At 35.3% G+C, this 20,120-nt stretch overlaps 1 protein-coding gene across 1 annotated transcript in view; it reads left to right on the top strand.

Annotated features, from left to right (window-relative positions):
* Window positions 1-20,120, top strand: part of LOC106882850 (uncharacterized) — a 191,012-nt gene that overhangs the window by 122,555 nt on the left and 48,337 nt on the right. Inside the window, exons 13-21 of the mRNA XM_052971999.1 lie at window positions 1,800-1,891; window positions 2,867-3,063; window positions 4,863-4,981; window positions 7,435-7,686; window positions 7,827-7,943; window positions 10,118-10,388; window positions 11,962-12,103; window positions 13,314-13,399; window positions 19,683-19,775. Coding sequence (XP_052827959.1) covers window positions 1,800-1,891; window positions 2,867-3,063; window positions 4,863-4,981; window positions 7,435-7,686; window positions 7,827-7,943; window positions 10,118-10,388; window positions 11,962-12,103; window positions 13,314-13,399; window positions 19,683-19,775 — 1,369 coding nt within the window. The remainder of the gene's footprint in view (window positions 1-1,799; window positions 1,892-2,866; window positions 3,064-4,862; window positions 4,982-7,434; window positions 7,687-7,826; window positions 7,944-10,117; window positions 10,389-11,961; window positions 12,104-13,313; window positions 13,400-19,682; window positions 19,776-20,120) is intronic.

Raw genomic sequence — 20,120 nt, 5'->3', positions numbered from 1 at the left:
TTTGTGTGTGTGTGTGTGTGTGTGTGTGTGTGTGTGTGTGTGTCCGTCCGCGTGCGTGCGTATATGCACATGGACTTTCCATTGTTTTGACATCCACTTTTCTATGCTTGCATGGGTCAGATAGAATTTGTTGGGGCAGAATTTCTATGACTAGATGCCCTTTCCAATTGTCTTACCTATATCCTTGCAAGATAATATTTTCTTGTGAAAAACAGATATTTTTCATGGAACACTGGAAACTAACAACCTTACGTATATGATGGTGATGCTTATTTACAATCATCACATAGTACCAAGGTAAGGGTACACAAAAACACATGCACACACGTATATATATATATATATATATATGTATTCATAGTGGGCTTATTTCAGTCTTCATTAAGCTAATCCCTTCTCAAGGCTTTGTTTAGCCTGGGTCTATAGTGGAAGACACTTGCCTAAGGTGCTATGTAGCATGGCTGAACCCATGGTTGGAAATAAGCTTCTTAACCACATAGCCATGCCTGTGTCTGTGTGTGTGTATATGTAGTTGTGGTAGTGTGGTTAAGAAATTCTCTTTCCAACCATACAGTTTTGGGCAAATTTCATCTACTATAGCTTACGACTGACCCAAATACTTGGCTAGCTACATACAGAAAGACCTTCACAAATATCTAACAGCAACACATTTTCCAGATATTGCCAGTTATAGCAGTAGTCAGTTTTACAAATGTCTTGGTGTTAAAGTTCGGTGTAAGACCGAATCTCGTCATGTTTGTAGCTCAATGCCTAGATCAAAAAATAAAAACAAAAAACTTATACTAGGAAGACGACGGATGAGCAGAGTTACTTCCCTTTATATTCGGTTACTTCCCTTCCTTTCCTCACGCGTCTGTTTCTCCATGCGACCATAGATTACATAGATTGATCCCAATCCATTGTTCCTAGGTTGTGAAAAAATATATTGATTAAGTATTGCTTATAGACTGATCAGCTGAATCTCTTTCACAGGTTGTAAATGAATTATCGTCATTATTATATTAGAAACATTTCAATACCTGGCTGTGACTTTTTATTTCATAATATAGCTATTCCCTTTCGTCTTGAATTTTGCTGGAATTACGTTTTCTTCTTCCCCCTCCAAAGTCGAAATAAAGTATTTGTTATATAGTGGGATAATTCAATTGATTATGACTTACCTCCAAAAATATTGTTTTAAGTAGAAATCCCTCATTATTATCCTTAATCTGAATCCTTATCATTTAACGTTCACCTTTCCATTCTTGCAAGGGTCAGATGGAATTTATTGAGGTAGAGTTTCTACGACCTGATGCCTTTACTGTCGCCAACCCTCACCTGTATCCAGGCACAGTACTATTCTCCATAGCCTGACACTTTTTCCCATGGAAGACTGGAAATAACTCCACTTGTATGACAGTGGTGCTCATTTACAACCATCACATGATGTTAGGATAAGGGTGCACACATGTATATACATGTGTGCGCGCACGCGCGCGCACGCATCAGTCATTGTTGTAGGTAAAATTTCTGCTGTTTTTGCACATTGTCTTCGAACAGTGGGAAATAAATATATCGTCGTTGTCGTCATCATCACCACCATCATCATCATCACCACCATCATCATCATCACCACCATCATCATCATCATCATCACCACCATCATCATCATCATCATCATCATCATCATCATCATCATCATCATCATCATCATCATCATCATCATCACCATCACCACCACCACCACCACCACCATCACCATCACCATCATCATAAAAAAAGTAATGTTTGTATTTCAGGATCTATGACTTGTCAGAGATGATAGAAACCAAAGCAATTGAAGCACATGATGCTGAAGTGTTATCTCTGGAATATTCTCCACTACACACAGGTAAGAATTTAAGTTTTGATTGTGCAAGTTCCCACCAATTCTCTGGTTGAGTGCCATTTTAATGGATAATTAATGATCTATAAAACTCAATTTTAAATTTCATAAAGTTTAATGCATACTTCTATTTATCTATTGTCAATAAAGTATATTAAGTAAATAATTTAACATCTGTGTTTAGTAGTCATGAGTAAAATGGATGTTATTTTGTGTAAGAGTTGTATAGTGTGTGTGTGTGTGTTAATGTTGTTTTAAAGGGGACAGATCTTATTGTAAATGATCTCCATTCAAGAAATACATACAGGCTTTGACAGACTTACGTTTAGGTTTTGTGTGTGTGTGTGTGCGCACACTCAGCCATGTTTTACTCTTTTACTTGTTTCAGTCATTTGACTGTGGCCATGCTGGGGTACTGCCTTCAGTCGAGCAAATCGACCCCAGGACTTATTCTTTGTAAGCCTAGTACTTATTCTATCGGTCTCTTTTGCCGAACTGCTAAGTTACGGAGATGTAAACATACCAGCATTGGTTGTCAAGCGATGTTGGGGGGTGGATAGACACATAGACATATACAGACATATATATATATATACACACAACAGGTTTCTTTCAGTTTCTGTCTACCAAATCCACTCACAAGGCTTTGGTCAGCCCGAGGCTATAGTAGAAGACACTTGCCCATGGTGCCATGTAGTGGGACTGAACCTGGAACCATGTGGTTCATAAGCAAGCTACTTACCACACAGTCACTCTTACGCCTATGTAGAACATGCTAAAGAAATGTAAAAGTGCATTATTGGTATGTAAATAGGAGGAAGATATTTGGAAGTGTCAATAGACATTGAAGTCACTAAAGGATGTATTGGCAAGTTGTCTTGTTAAATGTAGACCAGGAAGAATATAGTTCCAATGTTAGTTGTCTCTGTAACTCTTGATAGGAAATGAAAAGTCTTCAGTTTATTGCATTTTTCTTTCCAGAACCTCGACTGTTAGCAACAGCAAGCAGGGATCGGTTAATCCATATCTTTGATGTTGAACAAGATTATGGACTGTTACAAACACTAGATGACCATTCCTCTTCCATCACAGCAGTCAAGTTCACCAAAAATGATGGTCAGTTTCGAATGCTAAGCTGTAGTGCTGATAAATCTCTCTTGTTTCGAAATGCACAATTGGTAAGTTTCTACTTAATTGTATTTAAATTCTTTTTTACTTTTTCATTAGTTGCATTTATAAGCTTAGAATCATATTTTAACATTTACATGAAGATTGACTGGTTACCTACTTGGTACGGTTGCTTCTGATAGGAGTTGTACCTCAATAATTTTAACCTCTTAATGCATATTTTTGCATATTTGGACAAGTCTCCCTAGAATTATCTCCAGTGATGCCTATATTTTGTCATGCATGAATCTTAACTAGACTCATCTCAACACATCCTTGCTCTACTACCTACTTCATCAGAACTCATACCGTGTATCTCAAGTATTTCTAAAAATGAAATTTGTTTTGGTTTTGCTTGAAGAATCTATCTTGCAATCCTTTCCTGCAACATTCTAACTGCATGTCAGTCCTTCCAGAACTGTGACCTCTCTGTACAGAGTAGTAGCAGTTTGATCTTGAGAGACTCCCTGCAGAGAAGACCAAAAATGAAATCCATAGTCTCAATTGGTCACTCTTGAGAATCCAGTAGTGAAGTATAATGACGGTTACTTCTGATAGGATCCTATGGAGGAAATGCCTGAGGACTTTATCCTGAACTCTCTCAGGAACAATGGGCAGAAAAAATGGATGGACGAAATTTGTGAAGCTAAACTTCTTTCAAGATAGAACAACCAGAATATAATAAAAGGAGGATATCATTCTTCACAGATTAAGTTGTTGAATTTGGACCTACTGTTGTGTGACATACCTAATGTGGCTAAAAGGTTGAAATGGACTTCTGGTTAGGAGGTCATAAATTACAGTTCTTGGGGTTCTTCAGGACACATTACTCTGCTTACCACAAACCATTGAAGGAGTTTCTACATGGTCACTAATGGACTGACTAGAAATAGTAACCAAATCTCCCTCAAATCACTCATCCTAACATCTTCAAAAAGAAGTAAATTGATTAATGTAATCTTAGTTAAACTGCGAAGTTAGGATGGTCACAGCTGGGACACCTCTTTTTATAGGGCTGACTTAGGAGATAAACAACCACTTTGTTATCTCACTTCCACAGTTGAATTTTTTGCAGAGTAAAATGATTTCTATCTACATTTGTGACATCCTGCTCACCTCTCATTAGCATTATATAAGTAAATAAATACATTTAATAAATATTCAGATCTTATTAGAATTTCTGGAACTCATAACATTTAACAAGGGAAATGTGTGTATAAACTCTTGCTTTCTTTACCGCCTGACTGGCCTTTGTGCCGGTGGCACGTAAAAGGACATGTGTAAGGACTTTTGAGCGAGATCGTTGCCAGTGCCCCTGGACTGGCTCTTGTGTGGGTGGCACATAAAATACACCATTTTGAGCGTGGCCGTTGCCAGTACTGCCTGACTGGCCTTCGTGCGGGTGACACGTAAAAGCACCCACTACACTCTCGGAGTGGTTGGCGTTAGGAAGGGCATCCAATAGTAGAAACTCTGCCAAATCAGATTGGAGCCTGGTGTAGCCATCTGGTTTCACCAGTCCTCAGTCAAATCGTCCAACCCATGCTAGCATGGAAAGCGGACGTTAAACGATGATGATGATGATGATGATTGCTAACAAATCTATATAACACAATGTCTTTGTAAGTTTTGGAACCTCGCTTCAATATTTTCAAACCAATATTCCTTTTCATAGTGGTTCAGTTTCAAAACACTTGGTTCCCCAGGGTTTCATAACTGTTTTTCCCCGGAATCCAACATAAATTCTATAGAATTTCTAAATTGTTTTGTCTCCTTAAGAATTGGTTTCCTTTTCTGTTGTGTTTTCCAGCATCCAGAGTTTCAGTTTAATCTTCATCAGCATCTTGTGGGGAAGACAACTCTGTACGATATGGACGTTGATGCCGCAGAAAAGTTTGTAGCCACTGCTTGTCAAGACCGGAATGTAAGGTAAGCTCATATTGTAGCATTTTTGTTTTTGAATGAAAGGAGAACGACCTGTACCACAACATCCTTACATATGTATCACTCCCTACTTTGAGTCTCAAATTCAGGAATGAGTCTATGACAGTCATATTCCATGTCTTATGTGATTTAGCTATATTTTATGAATATTATACGGATCTTTTTTAAAACGGGGGCCACATTTTTCATTAACGAAACACTTTGAAACTTGGAACACTGGTAGAATGTGTCATATAAAACATCTTTTTCTCTTAGTCTTCTTTAAAAAAAAAGAAATCCATAAATTATTCCATGTTATTCTGTAATTTCAACCAATCACTGACGTCCATTCAGCCGATATACATTAAGTGCCGACTACATAAACAAACGATTCTGAAACAATTAACCCTAACCCTTACCCTAACTCTAACCCTAACCCTAACCCTAGGGTTAGGGTTAGGGTTAAAGCAAATTTAAAATGAAAAAAGCAAATAAAACGAAGGTATGGAGATTAAATACGCTTTACATCGCTTAATCAGCCAAAGGAGTAAATCTAAACAACTGAATACTTGTCAGTGATTGGTTGAAATTATCGAAATAAGACAATTTTTTACATGAAATAAATTCGCATACAAAAATATTTTTCTGTTCTATATCACAAAATAGATAAGTATACGAAGTTTGAAAGTCTTTCGGTACCAAAAACACTACGTAAAACATTAATGAAAAATGTGGCCCCCGTTTTAAAAAAGATCCTATTATACTGCCAACTATCACTCTCTCTCACCCTAGCATGCATTATATATTTAACACTGCATACACCAGCTACAGATTCTGCTACAATCAACTTGAGCTTTCATTTTTTGGGGGGTCAATAAAAGCACAAGTCTGGTACTGCTGTGGGTCCTCTTTCTGTTTATTTCTCTCTTGAAGGAATTAACTGTAGATAGACCTAAACAGATATGTGCTCTGCTAAGTTTAAAACTACCTAAAATGCATAGAATATCATGATGGTGTCCCTACAACACCAGCAGGAATTGGGGCCTCAAGGCAATACTAGCTTCCTCGACTTACTTTCACTGTGTCTATAAAAGTTAATTTTGTAGAGCTAACATATAAGAGGAAACTGTCTACCCTCCAATTACGACACCTCTATCCTTTTTACTTAAAATTTTCTTTTTTAAAGAAAAGAAATTGAGACTTTTTGAGCTACTAATCCCTAAGCAACTTTTGCCTATATAGTGAGGCAGTTTTAATGTGGTCATGGTGGAAATAGCAGCCAAATTTGCCTTAAATTTACCTAAGGCTGTGTTGGATATTAGATACACAATGCCTGAAAATAAATGATAGCTTAATCATGACTGGACTACTTTGATTTGTAGACCTAATCAGTTAGGGCTGAGTTAGGACTAAACAGAAACTGTCTCCAGTGTAACAGAGGTAACAGAAATACTTAGACTTTACAGATAAATGTTAAACTGTGCCATTAGCAATGTAATGAGGTTTAGCTTGTTGCAATCCTAAATTGACTTAATAAACTCCTATTAGAATTGCAGGCATCATGGATAGACATGTCTCTTGTATGTCTATGAAAATTATATTTCTATACTCAGGATTTGAACTCGTATGCAAGAAGTGCTAGCATTTGGTACTGTAAAATAGTCAGGAAATCAATTTATCTAATTCTGTCATTTTGACAAACTTCAACATTGTTAAATATGTTTGTTGTTTCCATGTGAATTTTTAGACATTTTGTACAATATTACTTTTTAGGTTTGTTCATCATCATCATCATCATCATCATCACCACCACTTAACGTCCACCTTCCATGTTGGTATGGGTTGGGTGGTTTGACTGAATACTGGCTGCAATCTGATCTGGCAGGGTTTCTACACCTGGATGCCCTTTCCTAATGCCAACCACTCTAAGAGTGTAGTGGGTGCTTTTTATGTGCCACCGGCATGGGAGCTAGTCAGGCGGCACTGGCGTTGACCACATTCAGATGGTGCTTTTTACGTGCCACCGGCATGGGAACTAGTAAGGCAGCACTGGCGTTGACCCAAGCTTGAATGGTGCTTTTTATGTGCCACCAGCACAAGTGCCAGCCAGGCAGCTCTGGCCACAACTACGATTTTGATTTCACTTGACTCAACAGGTCTTTTCAAGCACGTCATATTGCCCTGCTATCCAAGGGTGCTTTTAAATAGGTCAGTTATAGAACACTGGCATCGGCCACAGCTGTGATCTCGCTTTACTTGCTGGGTCTTCTCAATCACAGCATGTAAAATATAAAGATATTGTATACTTTAAAATAGGCAAAAGTTAGTTGTTTCCTATTATTGACAGCCATGGCTAGTTTTGGACAGGTTGGTATCAAAAGGGTTTAAGTATGGGGCGTAGATGGCTGTTATATTCTATTCCAATAATATTTAGTCTTTTCTTTTAATTTCATTTTCAGGATCTATAATATCAAATCAGCAAAGTTAAAGAAGATTTATAAAGGATCTGTCAGTGATGATGGAGTACTTATCAAATTGCAGTTGGATCCTTCAGGAACATACATAGCAACAAGTTGTTCAGATAAAAATTTATCCCTTTTTGACTTCTACACTGGAGAGCTTGTAGCCAACTTCTATGGACACTCTGAGATTGCTACATGTTTAAAATTTACTAATGATCTCAAGCATCTAATTTCGGTGTCTGGAGATGGGTAAGAACTTGCTTTTTGTTTTGCTTTTGAAAATTGGTCTGACTTTGTTGAAAGAATTTCTTTTAACTTTTGCTTGTTTTTAACTCATTTAACTGTTGCATTTAACAATTGCATTTTATTGTTCTTCTTTTTAATTTTAGTTGTATATTTGTCTGGCGTCTTTCACCCCATTTAACAAAACAAATGATGATGCGGATGGAGGAAAAAGGTAACTTACCTAGAGAAATTTTAAATGGCACCTCCGTTTCTCTTCAAAGGTAACTATTGATGAAGCTTGTATCCATTGTTGCTCTTTAGATATCAGTATGAATTTTTTTTTTCTTGTCTTATTGAATAATCTTATACTAAGATTCAAATGTTTGAATGTTAAATCAAATGGCACATATTTCTATGTAGTTTCAGTGTTTGACTATTATATTTTCACATGTGTGTATATATATATATATATATATATATACACACGCACACATAGAGAGTGTGTATATTATTGTATATGACATAACACACATACATTAAAATTCTTCAGTTGCTTTTTGTTGTTTAGTTCCATGTCAGCTATGACTGAGCTAACCTGTGATGAAAATATGTTCCAGCTATGATCATCCTATCTTTTTTGTGTTGGGGATTACATTGTCTAATATGGTAAAGTGGGATTTCACAGATATTTGGCTGTTATTTCTAGCAAATCGATTGACCGCATAGAAGCCCCTTATGTAGTTCATTAGTTGTCTGTTGGTAGAAGCTGTGAAAACATTTGTGTCAAATTCCAATGTTTTATGGCTCAACCTTATTTGTATTATTTTTTATGGGAAGTTTTGGCCTTTTTTCCATGGGAATATTATAAAAAAACCTAATCCATTATTTGGTTTTAGTATTGCTTGAGATGAATTGCATTTAAGAGATTCTTGCTTTGTTGCTTAAGTATATCCTGATGTACCACATAGAAGTGTGATCTTGGAAAACACTTCCCACTTTGTCGATACAACCTTTACTAATGTGGTGCTATTGTGGTATGACTGTGAAGCTGTGATGACTTGTTTGTTGTCCAGCCTGTTTGGTTTGATATGACAGTTGCTGTCACAACTGTCGGTTTGAAACAAAAACAACTTTGAAATCACTCTTATAAACTCTGGTCTTTCATTCTCATTACAAGGGGTTTAATCTCAATACTATAGCTCATTAATTTTCTGTTTGTTGCTTTATTTAAATCTTCTCGTCTCTTTCTTTGTATTTCTATCTGTCCATCCACCTATCTGTCCATCCACCTATCTGTCCATCCACCTATCTTTCCATCCATCCATCTGTCCACTTACCCATCTGTCCACCTACCCATCTATCTATCTATCTATCTATCTATCTAATCTATCTGTCCATCCATCCATCCTCTGCCTGCCTGTCTGTAACACAACAAAAAGGGATCAAGTAGTTAAGATTCAAATTAAGGAATGGAAATATAAGGTTGTTGAATTATCTTCAAACGAAGAAAAAATATCTACTATCATTTTATCAGTTATACTTTATTTTTAATCATTATATTTTTGTTTGTCTCTCAATAAAATGTGTGGTGTTTGTTAACTGCCTTGATTGGGGGCCCTCAGCACATGAACAACAACCAAACACAAACTTAATGATATTCAAACATTTATTTTTTATGTTTGCGTTAGTGCAGGGTTTTATTTGTTTGCGCAATTTTTTTTTATTAATAGCTGGATGTGGATGATGCTCTTCATTCATATTTTTCTACTGTTAACTGCTCAAGTCCTTAAGTGGCAGAAGATCGTTTGTGTGTGTAAATTATTTGTGTAGAAAACTATTTGTAAATGATGAGAAATGCTTAATGCACTCCTCTTCCCAATTTAATTACGAGAAGGCAGAATAGAGTTTGTATCCATATCATTCTTCTTTTTTCACTATGAGGTTGAACAGGTTTAAACGTTTTAATTTTATTAAACATGGCAATTTGTCAGCCTCCTTTTTAATCATTACAGCCCCTACCCCCTCCATAAGAAACACTGTTCGTAGGGCCAACTACTACTTTCTCTATCATAATATTCTCCTCTTTTTTTGCAAGTCTCTGATATTCTTTGTAAAGTTTGCAGTGTTATAGATCTGGTTGACATAAACAACTATGCTAGAGTTACCTTTTGTTTAATAAACTCATTCCACTAATTAACAACACTTAATCACCTTGTGTATGTGTATGTGTCTGTTCATACACATGCATTTCCTACAAACAGATGGTGCAAAGTACCAAAATCAAATATGTTAGATGTTAGCAAACGTCAGCATTCCAAACATTACTAATTTACATTGTTTGTCTATGTATCTCAGATTGTTTATATGTATCTTATCTTTTGACACTGGAGTGATGATATTCTGTTCTGACAATATTGTCGTTGTTGGAATATAAATCGTGTAACTTCATTTCCAGATCTCTTGTCAACCCGGTGACACCTATTAGACCAACTTCTCTCACGGAGAGAGACAGCAACGAAATTTTCCCTTTGCAAAGAAATTCTGACTTTGTAACTAGCAGCCCATCCAATGGACACGGTAATAACATTGCTCCTGTTTTTCTACAAGAATCAATAGGGAAGAATGATACTGTAGAAATGACATCAGGTGGAGGGTTTGGTACTGTTATTAACCCAGCTAATTATCGTATCAGTATTGGACAGCTTCCTAGTTGGGCAAAGCTTAAGGTAAGTTTAATTTCATTTATAAGACAAGGTTTACAATTTGTCATGTTATCGCTAAATGTTAACTCTCTAAGTCTTGAGATAAAAATAGGTTGCTCTTTGTTTTCATCCACTCCCATACATTCATACTAGGATTGTTCCAGTTTCTGTCTACCAAACCCACTCACAACACTTCAGTCAGCCTGAAGCTGTAGAAGAAGACACTTGCCCAAGCTGCCACACAGCCTGAGACTACATGGTTGGGCAGCAAGCTTCTCTATCATGCAGCCATGCCTGCAGTTTTTCTCTATCCGTTTTCTATGTTGTTCACTTTACAGAATGTTAGATGTTAACTATGGCAAAGCTGAAATAATGACATTTTGAGGATACTGAAAAATTTTCATAGGTCTTTTTCTTGATCATTTGACTTTGAACTTTCCTTAATTTAGTTTTATTTCAGGGCAATCTTCATGCCAGCAATTAGTATGCTTACATACATATCAGGGCAATTTTGCCTGTCATCCTTCTGTGGTCAACACATAAAGTACCAGTCTATGATGGTGGACTAAGCTTTGGATGGAATGCCTTGTAATTTTTGTTTTGGACTTTTTGTGTTCTGAGTCTAAATCACATCCTTAATCCTTGCTCTGTTTAACATTACCACCTAGTCCTTGAGTGTCTCTAGCAAAACCCACTTCATTGAAAGCATTCAGACCAGATTTTTAGCTTGAAGCTATCTTCCTCCCTTGATCCCACTAGACTTGGAGACCCTGTAAAGAGTCCAGGGCACTGTCCTTCTTGTGATTAAGCTGTGAAACAAAGTAAAAATACAATGCATTATACAATATGTGAGGGGAAAATATAGTTTTGTTGAGGTTTGTCAAATCATTTCTGCTTCTTGTAGTACTTAAATGAATGTTTGTAAGCTTTTAGGTGTAATTTGGAATGCAACTAGCAGATGAGAGCTTGACCTAATGAGAGTCTAAGTGATGCTATGTTGTTTGGTTAATCAGATATACTGCATGACTTGCAGTCACAAGTTTTTATCTTTATGTTCAATGCCATATCTTTTCAGTTATTATCTCTCAAATATAGTTTTAGATAAATAGTCTGTTTATAGTCAATAAACATAGTCTTTATACAGTATTTATGTAGTCTTCATGTATTATATAATTAATATGTTTGGAAATGGAGAGATTCAATGGATATTAATTAATTAATCTATATCCATTGAATCTCTCCATTTTCAAACTTATTAATAATATTTGATGTTTTACAATATATTTATTGAAGAAATATCTCTTCAAAATATAAATTAAACCAGGGTATCTTGGATAAAACTATCCCTATAAGAGGTTTAAATATCTTCATAGTGAATAATAAGTATGTATATATAACTACAAAATCTGTCATATTTTTATATACCATAAATGTTTGTTTTTTTTCTTAGACTGTATAGTAAGTAGTTTTATATTCATCATCACTTAGTGTCTGTCTTCTGCCATATATAATCATATAGTCTATAAATATGTTAGATTAATGTATATAAATTGTTGTTTTAGAATGTTACTGTAGTTTCTTCTATTATGTTCTTTAGACTGACAACCAGGGTGTAATATCTGTAGAAGAACCTCAAAGCCCTACTCAACCACGTGGAAGATGGGCTCAGAGAATAGACAATAAGTCTATGAAGTCGGTACTGGATAGCAACCAGAATATAAATTCATCAGAAATGAAAGGTAAGCAGATTTTGGCCTTTGAACAGAAAAATGTCTGTGTTGTTATTGCAATGTATTTCAACTTGGTCCTTTTGAAAAACCATTCCATAGTTGTTGTTGTTGTCATCATCATTTACACCTGTTCTGCTCTTATTACATGGGTTACATAGATCTCATAACATCTTGCTACTCATTGTGGTTCTTTGTCATCTGACACACTCCACAACAAAATAAACTTTTTTACTGTGTGTGTGTGTCGGTGTTTTTGTAACAATATGTCCTTGTAATCATTTTACCATGCTGCCAATACAATAAGTGAAGGTTATCTGTGGCAAGATCAAAGTGTTCTCCCTATTCATCTTCCATTTATTATGTCTTTCTTGAGCTTAGTTTTTACAGCTGGATGCCCTTCCTATCACCAGCCATATTACAATGTGGCCTGAGTGCATTTTATTGGGCCACAAACCCTCTCTTCACATCCACTTTTCATCCACTCTCTCGTCACATCTACTTTTCTGTACCTGCATGGTTTGCATGAGATATATGAAGCTGTGTTTTTACAACCAGATATCTTCATACGACCTGTGGGGATACAGTGTACCTATTCCAAAAACCCTGATATACACAAAATAATACTAACTGCTGTATATCCTACTATATTATCATCATCATCTCCACTTAATGCCCATTTTCCATACTGGCATGGGGAACTGACAAACCAGAGAACTGTGTTACAATGTGTTTTGGCATGGTTTCTGTAGCTGGATGCCCTTGCTAAAGCCAACCACTTTACAGTGTGTACTGGGTGCTTTTTATGTGGCACCAGCACCAGTGAGATGGCCAAGTAACCCACAAAACAAGACCCCCTCGACTGAGAAGCGAAGTAGTATTGAGTGAGGTGGTTCTATTCCAGGTGATGAGAGGTTAAAGTATGATTGAAGGACAGAAACGGGTGTCTTGCTGTAGAGGAGATACATGGCTACTTCAGTTGGAAAAAAGAAAGGAGAGAGAGAGAGAGAGATGGTAGTGAAGATGTGTTAGGCATCTTCTCAAGTTACTAGAAGGTTAATGTAAATGGTACAGAGGCTAGGACAGGGTGGGTGGGTAGGTAAGTTTATTTTAATTTGTGGGTAAACAGTAGAGACTACAAATTGAGTGGAAGACATTGACTTATTTCTTTGATTTTCAAACAAGATTTCAGCTGAGAGTTTTATGATTATATTTTTGACAGGATACCGGCAAGTGGCTTATAATACAGATATTGTGTTTGAGGAAGATAGCAGCCAGTCTCAAGTTGATTCCCAGGTAGATTCCCAGGTGAAATTTTAACCATTCTTAATCTAACCTCACCTATTTGTACTAACTTGTATAAGTTGTATAGTAGATGCCAACTATCTAGTCTTTAGGCTTTAAGGTACCTTCAGCAGTTTTAACCCATTGAATTTTTGCCTTCAGCTTTTTTTTCCCACTTTAAGCACCTATGTATATCAAATATTAAGAATTCCTCTTTCTCGGGTAAGATTCTCATTTGGTAATCCCAGCCATGGACGTTGCATGATTCAAATTATTGATCAATTTTCTCTCAGGACAATTTAACTTTATAGGATTTTCTCTACCCTGATACAATACAGAAACTAAAATAATTTGGCATATTGAAGTATAAGTATTTAAAATTTAATAGTTTTGGTGTGGAATGAAATTTAAAGGAAATATTCAAAGTTCTTGACAAGAGAGAATAGCTATTAGAATGACTGTCATTTTCAGCTTTGTTAACAGTTATTGTGATGCTGCTGCTAATAACAGTTTATAGCTTTTGTTACCAAAATTAAAAACAGGGTTTTATTTTTGTTATAAATGCATTTTAAATAAAATATAGATGGTGATATATTTATACATTTTATTTTAGCTTCTGGATACCCTTTCTAAGATTAACCTATTCCCTTATTGGAGCTGGTGCATGGGAGTATTACAGATCTTTGTAGTAGAAATCAAAGCTGAATGGATATTTACTATTTGTAAAACTTTATTAACCTGGCTACCAGTGAAAAATTGAGAAAACCAGTCTGTAGTTGCCATTGAAACTGGAAATGCTTGTGGCTATGCCTTTTTAAAAGGAAATTTGATTTTTTTACATATAAATGTTGCATTCACAATAGTCAGTCAGTTTGGTGATGAGAAATAATTATTAAAACATATGAGCAACAATTTGAATTTTTTTTTTGTCAATAAGCACAACAAACTTGCTAATTGGAAGTGAACTACAAATGTCTTGCACTACAAGAAACTGTGGTATCATTTATGCATATCTGTCTACTGTAGTGATCTGTTATTTCTACATAGCAGCAGTAATGTAGCTTTGAAGGAGTTGGCTCTATCCCCTAATATCTGACACCACTAATACTCACTTTGTGTGTGTATATTATATAATTTACAAGGGAACATAAAATTATATAACGAAGTTCATATTGTAATTTCTTGTTCCCTTGTCATTTATATAATCTCTTATTACACTCTTTACTCAACTGACACTTTTCTCTGAAGCATATGTAATGCTTTAGGTTATTAATATCACTATGCCTAAGCTATATATATATATATATCTCCGGTTGTCCTTTACAAATTATACAAAATTTTTTATTACTTGATACATACGAGGAGGTGCTGAACAGCTCCTGGTTTTGGGTAAAAGAAAATACAGGAGGATCAATTAATTATGATTTTATTTAACATATTCCCCACTCAGATTCACACACTTGTTGCAGTGGTCCTTCAGTTTTCCTAAGCCCTGTAAAAGAACTTGGAAAGTTGGGCTTTCAATCAGGCCTTTCACAATACCTTTAAAACCAGGAACTTTTCAACACCTCTTCATGTATATATATATATATATATATATATATATATATATATATATGATTTTGAACTTAAGTTTTTTATAAATGTACGCAAGTAAATGTTTGATGAATTGTTTTGTTGTATATAACACCTCTTATTGTCTACAACACTGCTTGCTATATCCATCCATCAATCCATATTTGTTTACCAGTGTAACTGTTTCACCATGGTAAATATATCCTCAGTGAGCTACCAAAGTGCCTATTCCCCATGTCATGTCTCTTCACCCATCTTCTATATTGTTCAATTTTCAGAATATTAACTTTTTTTTTTAAATTTCATGACACTAATTTTTCATTTTATATTCATTCCCATCCTCCACATTTTACTTTAACTAACTCTAGTGCCACTAATAGCAACAATATTATTGATAAACCAGAGATGTTTTAAATTAGGAACCTTCATACATTTTGCTAATGATTTAATTCATTAGTATTTCATAAACAGTCACAATTAACAGTAACACAACTAGCTTTCTCTATCATTTATTCTATGATGCTCTACGTCAGTATGGATGTTCAAAATTTATACTTCACGAGTAACATTTTGTTGTCTCTGGGTCAGACAATTCTATATGTCTGTTGTTATCCCTTGCTATATAATAGGAACTATGTTGTTTACTTTAAATAATAATGTGCTATTGACAAACAAGACCATATTTTTAATCAATTTAATTAAAATAGGCAAAAGTACAGCTGTCTGGTTAAAAAGTTTGCTTCTTAGCCATGTAGTTTCAAGTTCAGTCTCATCATATGGCATTCAGTTGGTATCTTCTGCTATAGCCCTGTGCCAACCAAAGCCTCCTGAGTGAATTTGGTTGGCAGAAACTGAAAGAAGTTCATTGTACATATATGCTTGTTATACTTTTTTTTTTTTTTTACATTTGTGCTTCTCCAAGAATCACTGAGCTACAAGCAGTAATATTGGCATTTCCTCTGTAGACATATTGTCTAGTGGCTTTGTCCTCTTGAAGACATCTAGAATAAGAAACCTCTTATTTAAAAAAGCACCTAAACAATGCCTCAATGAAAAGCATGGATAAACGGATGTTAATTGCGTGAATGAATATTATGATGATAATAATGACATATAAGGATAATTGCTTGTTGAATAAGTAAAATGTTTATGCATTTATAAATTTTTGTTATAAATTATAGGTACTGAGTATAATTTTTTTTTTTACTTACATATAATTTTAAGTTTTTTGTTTCAAAATTATATAAATTGAAACAGTTTGGTTTTACTTCTAGTAATTGGTGGGTGTTACATTACATTACATTACATACATACATTACATACAGACAGACAGACAGACAGGAATAAAAAGGAAATTCCAAATAACATTCTAGTGGGTTTTTTTGTCTATAAAAGGTGTTTTTTTTTTTTTTTAATTAATTATCAATGTATAACATTCCTAATTGTTAATGACTCACATACTTATTACTCAGAATTTCATATGCATGAAAACGTTTGTGATCAATCAGATGTCTGCATTAAGTGAAGAGCCTTGGCTATGTTTGGCTTCAACTGCAGTTCTCTCTTTGCTATTGATAGGCCATGTATTGAAAGTAGTTGAAGACTACATCTATATATATATATATATATATATATATAGACATTACTTCTGTATTGAGTGTTGTTTCTTTTTATTGATGTGTATGTGTGCATGCATGTATGTATGCCTGTATGCATTGTGTAGTTTATGTTTACATCTAAGGATACACACATGCGTATCTATACACACATATAAATTTATAACTAATATATATGTATATTGGTTTTAAATTTTCTTTTGTATTTATAAATGTAGATGCATTAAGCTATAAACTATGGATTTGCACAAAAACTCAAAATGCTAGGATTTTCTAAGAGCAATCTCAATCTGATCAGCAGCACAGTGAAAATTTGTACAGCATTCCAAAAATTCTCCATTTCAAATTCTTTAAATGAATACATGCACACATTTGGTTGCGTGCATCTACAAAAACAAATATGTAAACAGTAATGATGCACACACATACAGGTACAAACACCGAAGTACTAAAGAGACGTTATTCACACACAACGTAAGTGCAGGTGTATACATCTACATATATGCACACACTAACTCAATCACGCACTTACAAACCTAGGGAAGTGTCTTGTTGCTTTGTTAGCGACTTCCTTGAACTCCATGAAGAACGTAAATAAACCTTCACACACACACACACCATCACCATCATGTTCATGTTAAACCCTGCACATTTTTTCTCCTTCTCCATTTTCTTTCACTCACTCATCCCTTTCTGTTGAAAAATCTAGGGGCTTGGAATGTCAAAGACTTTTCCATTCTTTCTGAGCATCAAACTAATACACCTGCTTGTTGTTCCCTCACTTGTCTTTGTCTTTTGTTTTCTGTAAATTTGAACCCCCCCCCCACACACACGCACAAATAAGATCTTAGACTGGTAGCTTTTCATATAACTCCTAAATGGATATGTTTTGGAGGATATTAAATTGATACAGAGTTTGCACATGTGTTTCTGAGGCTGTATGTGGTATCCCAAGTGTTATAGATTATTTATTAGATCATGTTAAAAATATCCAATTGATATAGTTAATAATGATTAGTTAATTAATGATATATACATGTTAAAATAGTTCAGAATGGTTCTCTAGTACATAATTCTTCGTACTATACATGCACCTTTGATGCGTTGTAGTACACCTGAGCACTAAAGACAATAATTTAATTATTATTATTTTTGTTGTAATTCAGTGTCATGTGGGCTAAAATTAAGATTTTTTGATGGTTTTCTTTTAGCATTATTATGAGGAGTAAATAAGGTGGTGAGCTGGCTGAATCCTAAGCATGCTGGATAAAATGCTTTGTAGCATTTCGTTTATCTTCATGTTCTTAGTTCAAATTCTGCCAAGGCCAACTTTACATTTCATCCTTTCAGGGCTGATAAAATAAGTACCAGTTGAGCAGGGTTTTTTTTTTTTTTTTTTCCATGTAATTGACTAGCCCTTTCCTCCAAAATATCAGGCCTTGTGCCTATAGCAGAAAGGATGATTATGGGAACAAAATAATAAATTCGACAAGATACACCAAATCTGAAACACACACAGACATACATGTACAATGGTTTAATTGGAGAGTAATAGAGATGAGTTTCTGGAAGAGAAATTCATATGATACTCTGACTTGAATAAAACTCACCAGTGAAAGTTCTCAGAATGTCACTTTAAGTTGGTTGTAGTGAAGTAGCCTTTGTATGTGTTCAACCATACCTTTACATATATCAATAGATGTATGTAGATGGATGGATACATGACCCTTAGAGTCTCTCTAAATACACATTAGTAAGAATTTTAGAGACCAATATTGTATAACATATGTTGGTATGTTATTTAAGGCTATTGTGAACGTAATCTAATCTTTTCTAACAGTGTATGACAATGGGAGAAAAATCTACATTTGCTTAATACAAAAGAATGTTGCAATAAAGTGTGACAGTCACCATCCTCACCATTATTCTACTCTTCTCTCTGTATGCGTGTCATATTCTCTGTATATCTCTATTAGATTATTCTCTCTCTCTTTCTCTCTCTCTCTCTCTCTCTCTCTCTCTCTCTCTCTCTCTCTCTCTCTCTCTCTCTCTCTCTCTCTCTCTCTCTCTCTCTCTCTCTATAGTGATTAGAGAGACACACTGAAGGAAAGGAGAAGAAGATTGTGATGTCACACAAATGTAGCACTGCCATCATCACCATCATTTTCCTCTCTTTCTCTCTGCCTTTGTGTCTCTTGATCTGTGGCTCTCATTCTTTATTTCTATTTCACTTTCCAGACAGTGAGAGAGAGAGAGAGAAAGACTAACACTACTTCTCTTCCAACATTGTCTTTATACATCTTTCTTGACAGAAGTAGGTGTGGTTTGAGAAAGATTTGGCTGCTATTTCTCAAAATAAATGTTATACAAATCCTCATTTTGTGAGCATGACTAATAATAAACTTTTGTTTCTTCTTGGTTTTATAGTTTCAGAATAGAAAGTGATTATACAAACAAATAATTAATATTCAGTTATAAATATCAGGGTGCTTGGCCTGGTAGTTAGGATGTTGCTCTCACGATTGCAAGGTCGCAGTTTCAGTCCTGAGACTGGGTGGTGCATTGTGTTCTTGAGCCAAATACTTCATCTCACTTGTTCTGCAATCACTTTGACACCTGACATGTGGCACACCATACGCTTGTTCAAGCAATGTCAATTTGATGGAGGGAGTGTTCAAATGTACAGCACATGCGTTTTATCGTTTTTATGCATTTTATAAGCAAATTATTCCTGCAGGTTGTTCTGCAAGAAATTACAGAACCGTCTTTTTCTTACAACTACCACCATCATCATCATCATCATTATACACATACACACACTCCTACACATTACATACATACATGCACATATATATAAATACACACACGCACACACAAAATTAGCAGTTATATGTAGATGAAATCAAATCTTGCGTTGTAATTTATTTTTCTTGCTCTGTTGAATTCTTTGGTGTTGGTTGACAAAAATAACATTGCTTGTTTGATTTGTGGAGTGAATGCTACAACTGACTCGAATCATGGTAATGCGTGACTGCTGGATTGACACCAACTGATTTGAGAACATGGCCACACTTGTCTCCCTTGTTTGTGAGGTGTTTTACCTTTGTTTTGCACAGCTGCTTGCTCCCCAACCCAAGGCTACATGCTCTGCTTCCTCCTCCTCCTACTATGCTGCCGCTGCCACCACTGCTGCCTTATCAAGTGTCAGGGTAAGTTCACTGCAGCATCAGATTATTAAAGCAGTGAGTTAATAGTTATTTTGTATGTTGCATCTGTTTTCTTTCATGCTATAGACATTATGATGTGTTGGCTTTTGTTGTTTTGTTAGTTGCTTATTAACCATTTCAGTTGAACCATCAGCATCGACATCATCTTACATGAAATTTTTCTGTGATGGCATGGGTTGGTTTGGTCTTGCCACTCATCATCTGACGCGCACACACACACACACACACACACACACAAAAAAAAAAAATCAGTAGATGTGTCTTACACTGGGCTGGGTGCATTTTATCATGCCACTGTCACCAGGGTGGTTGTGCTATGCAGGAAGA

This window comes from Octopus bimaculoides, chromosome 11 (genome assembly GCF_001194135.2).
Source record: "Octopus bimaculoides isolate UCB-OBI-ISO-001 chromosome 11, ASM119413v2, whole genome shotgun sequence".
Taxonomy (NCBI): domain Eukaryota; kingdom Metazoa; phylum Mollusca; class Cephalopoda; order Octopoda; family Octopodidae; genus Octopus; species Octopus bimaculoides.
Note: the sequence above shows the minus strand (reverse complement) of the source record. Positions and strands in the feature narration are given on the sequence as shown.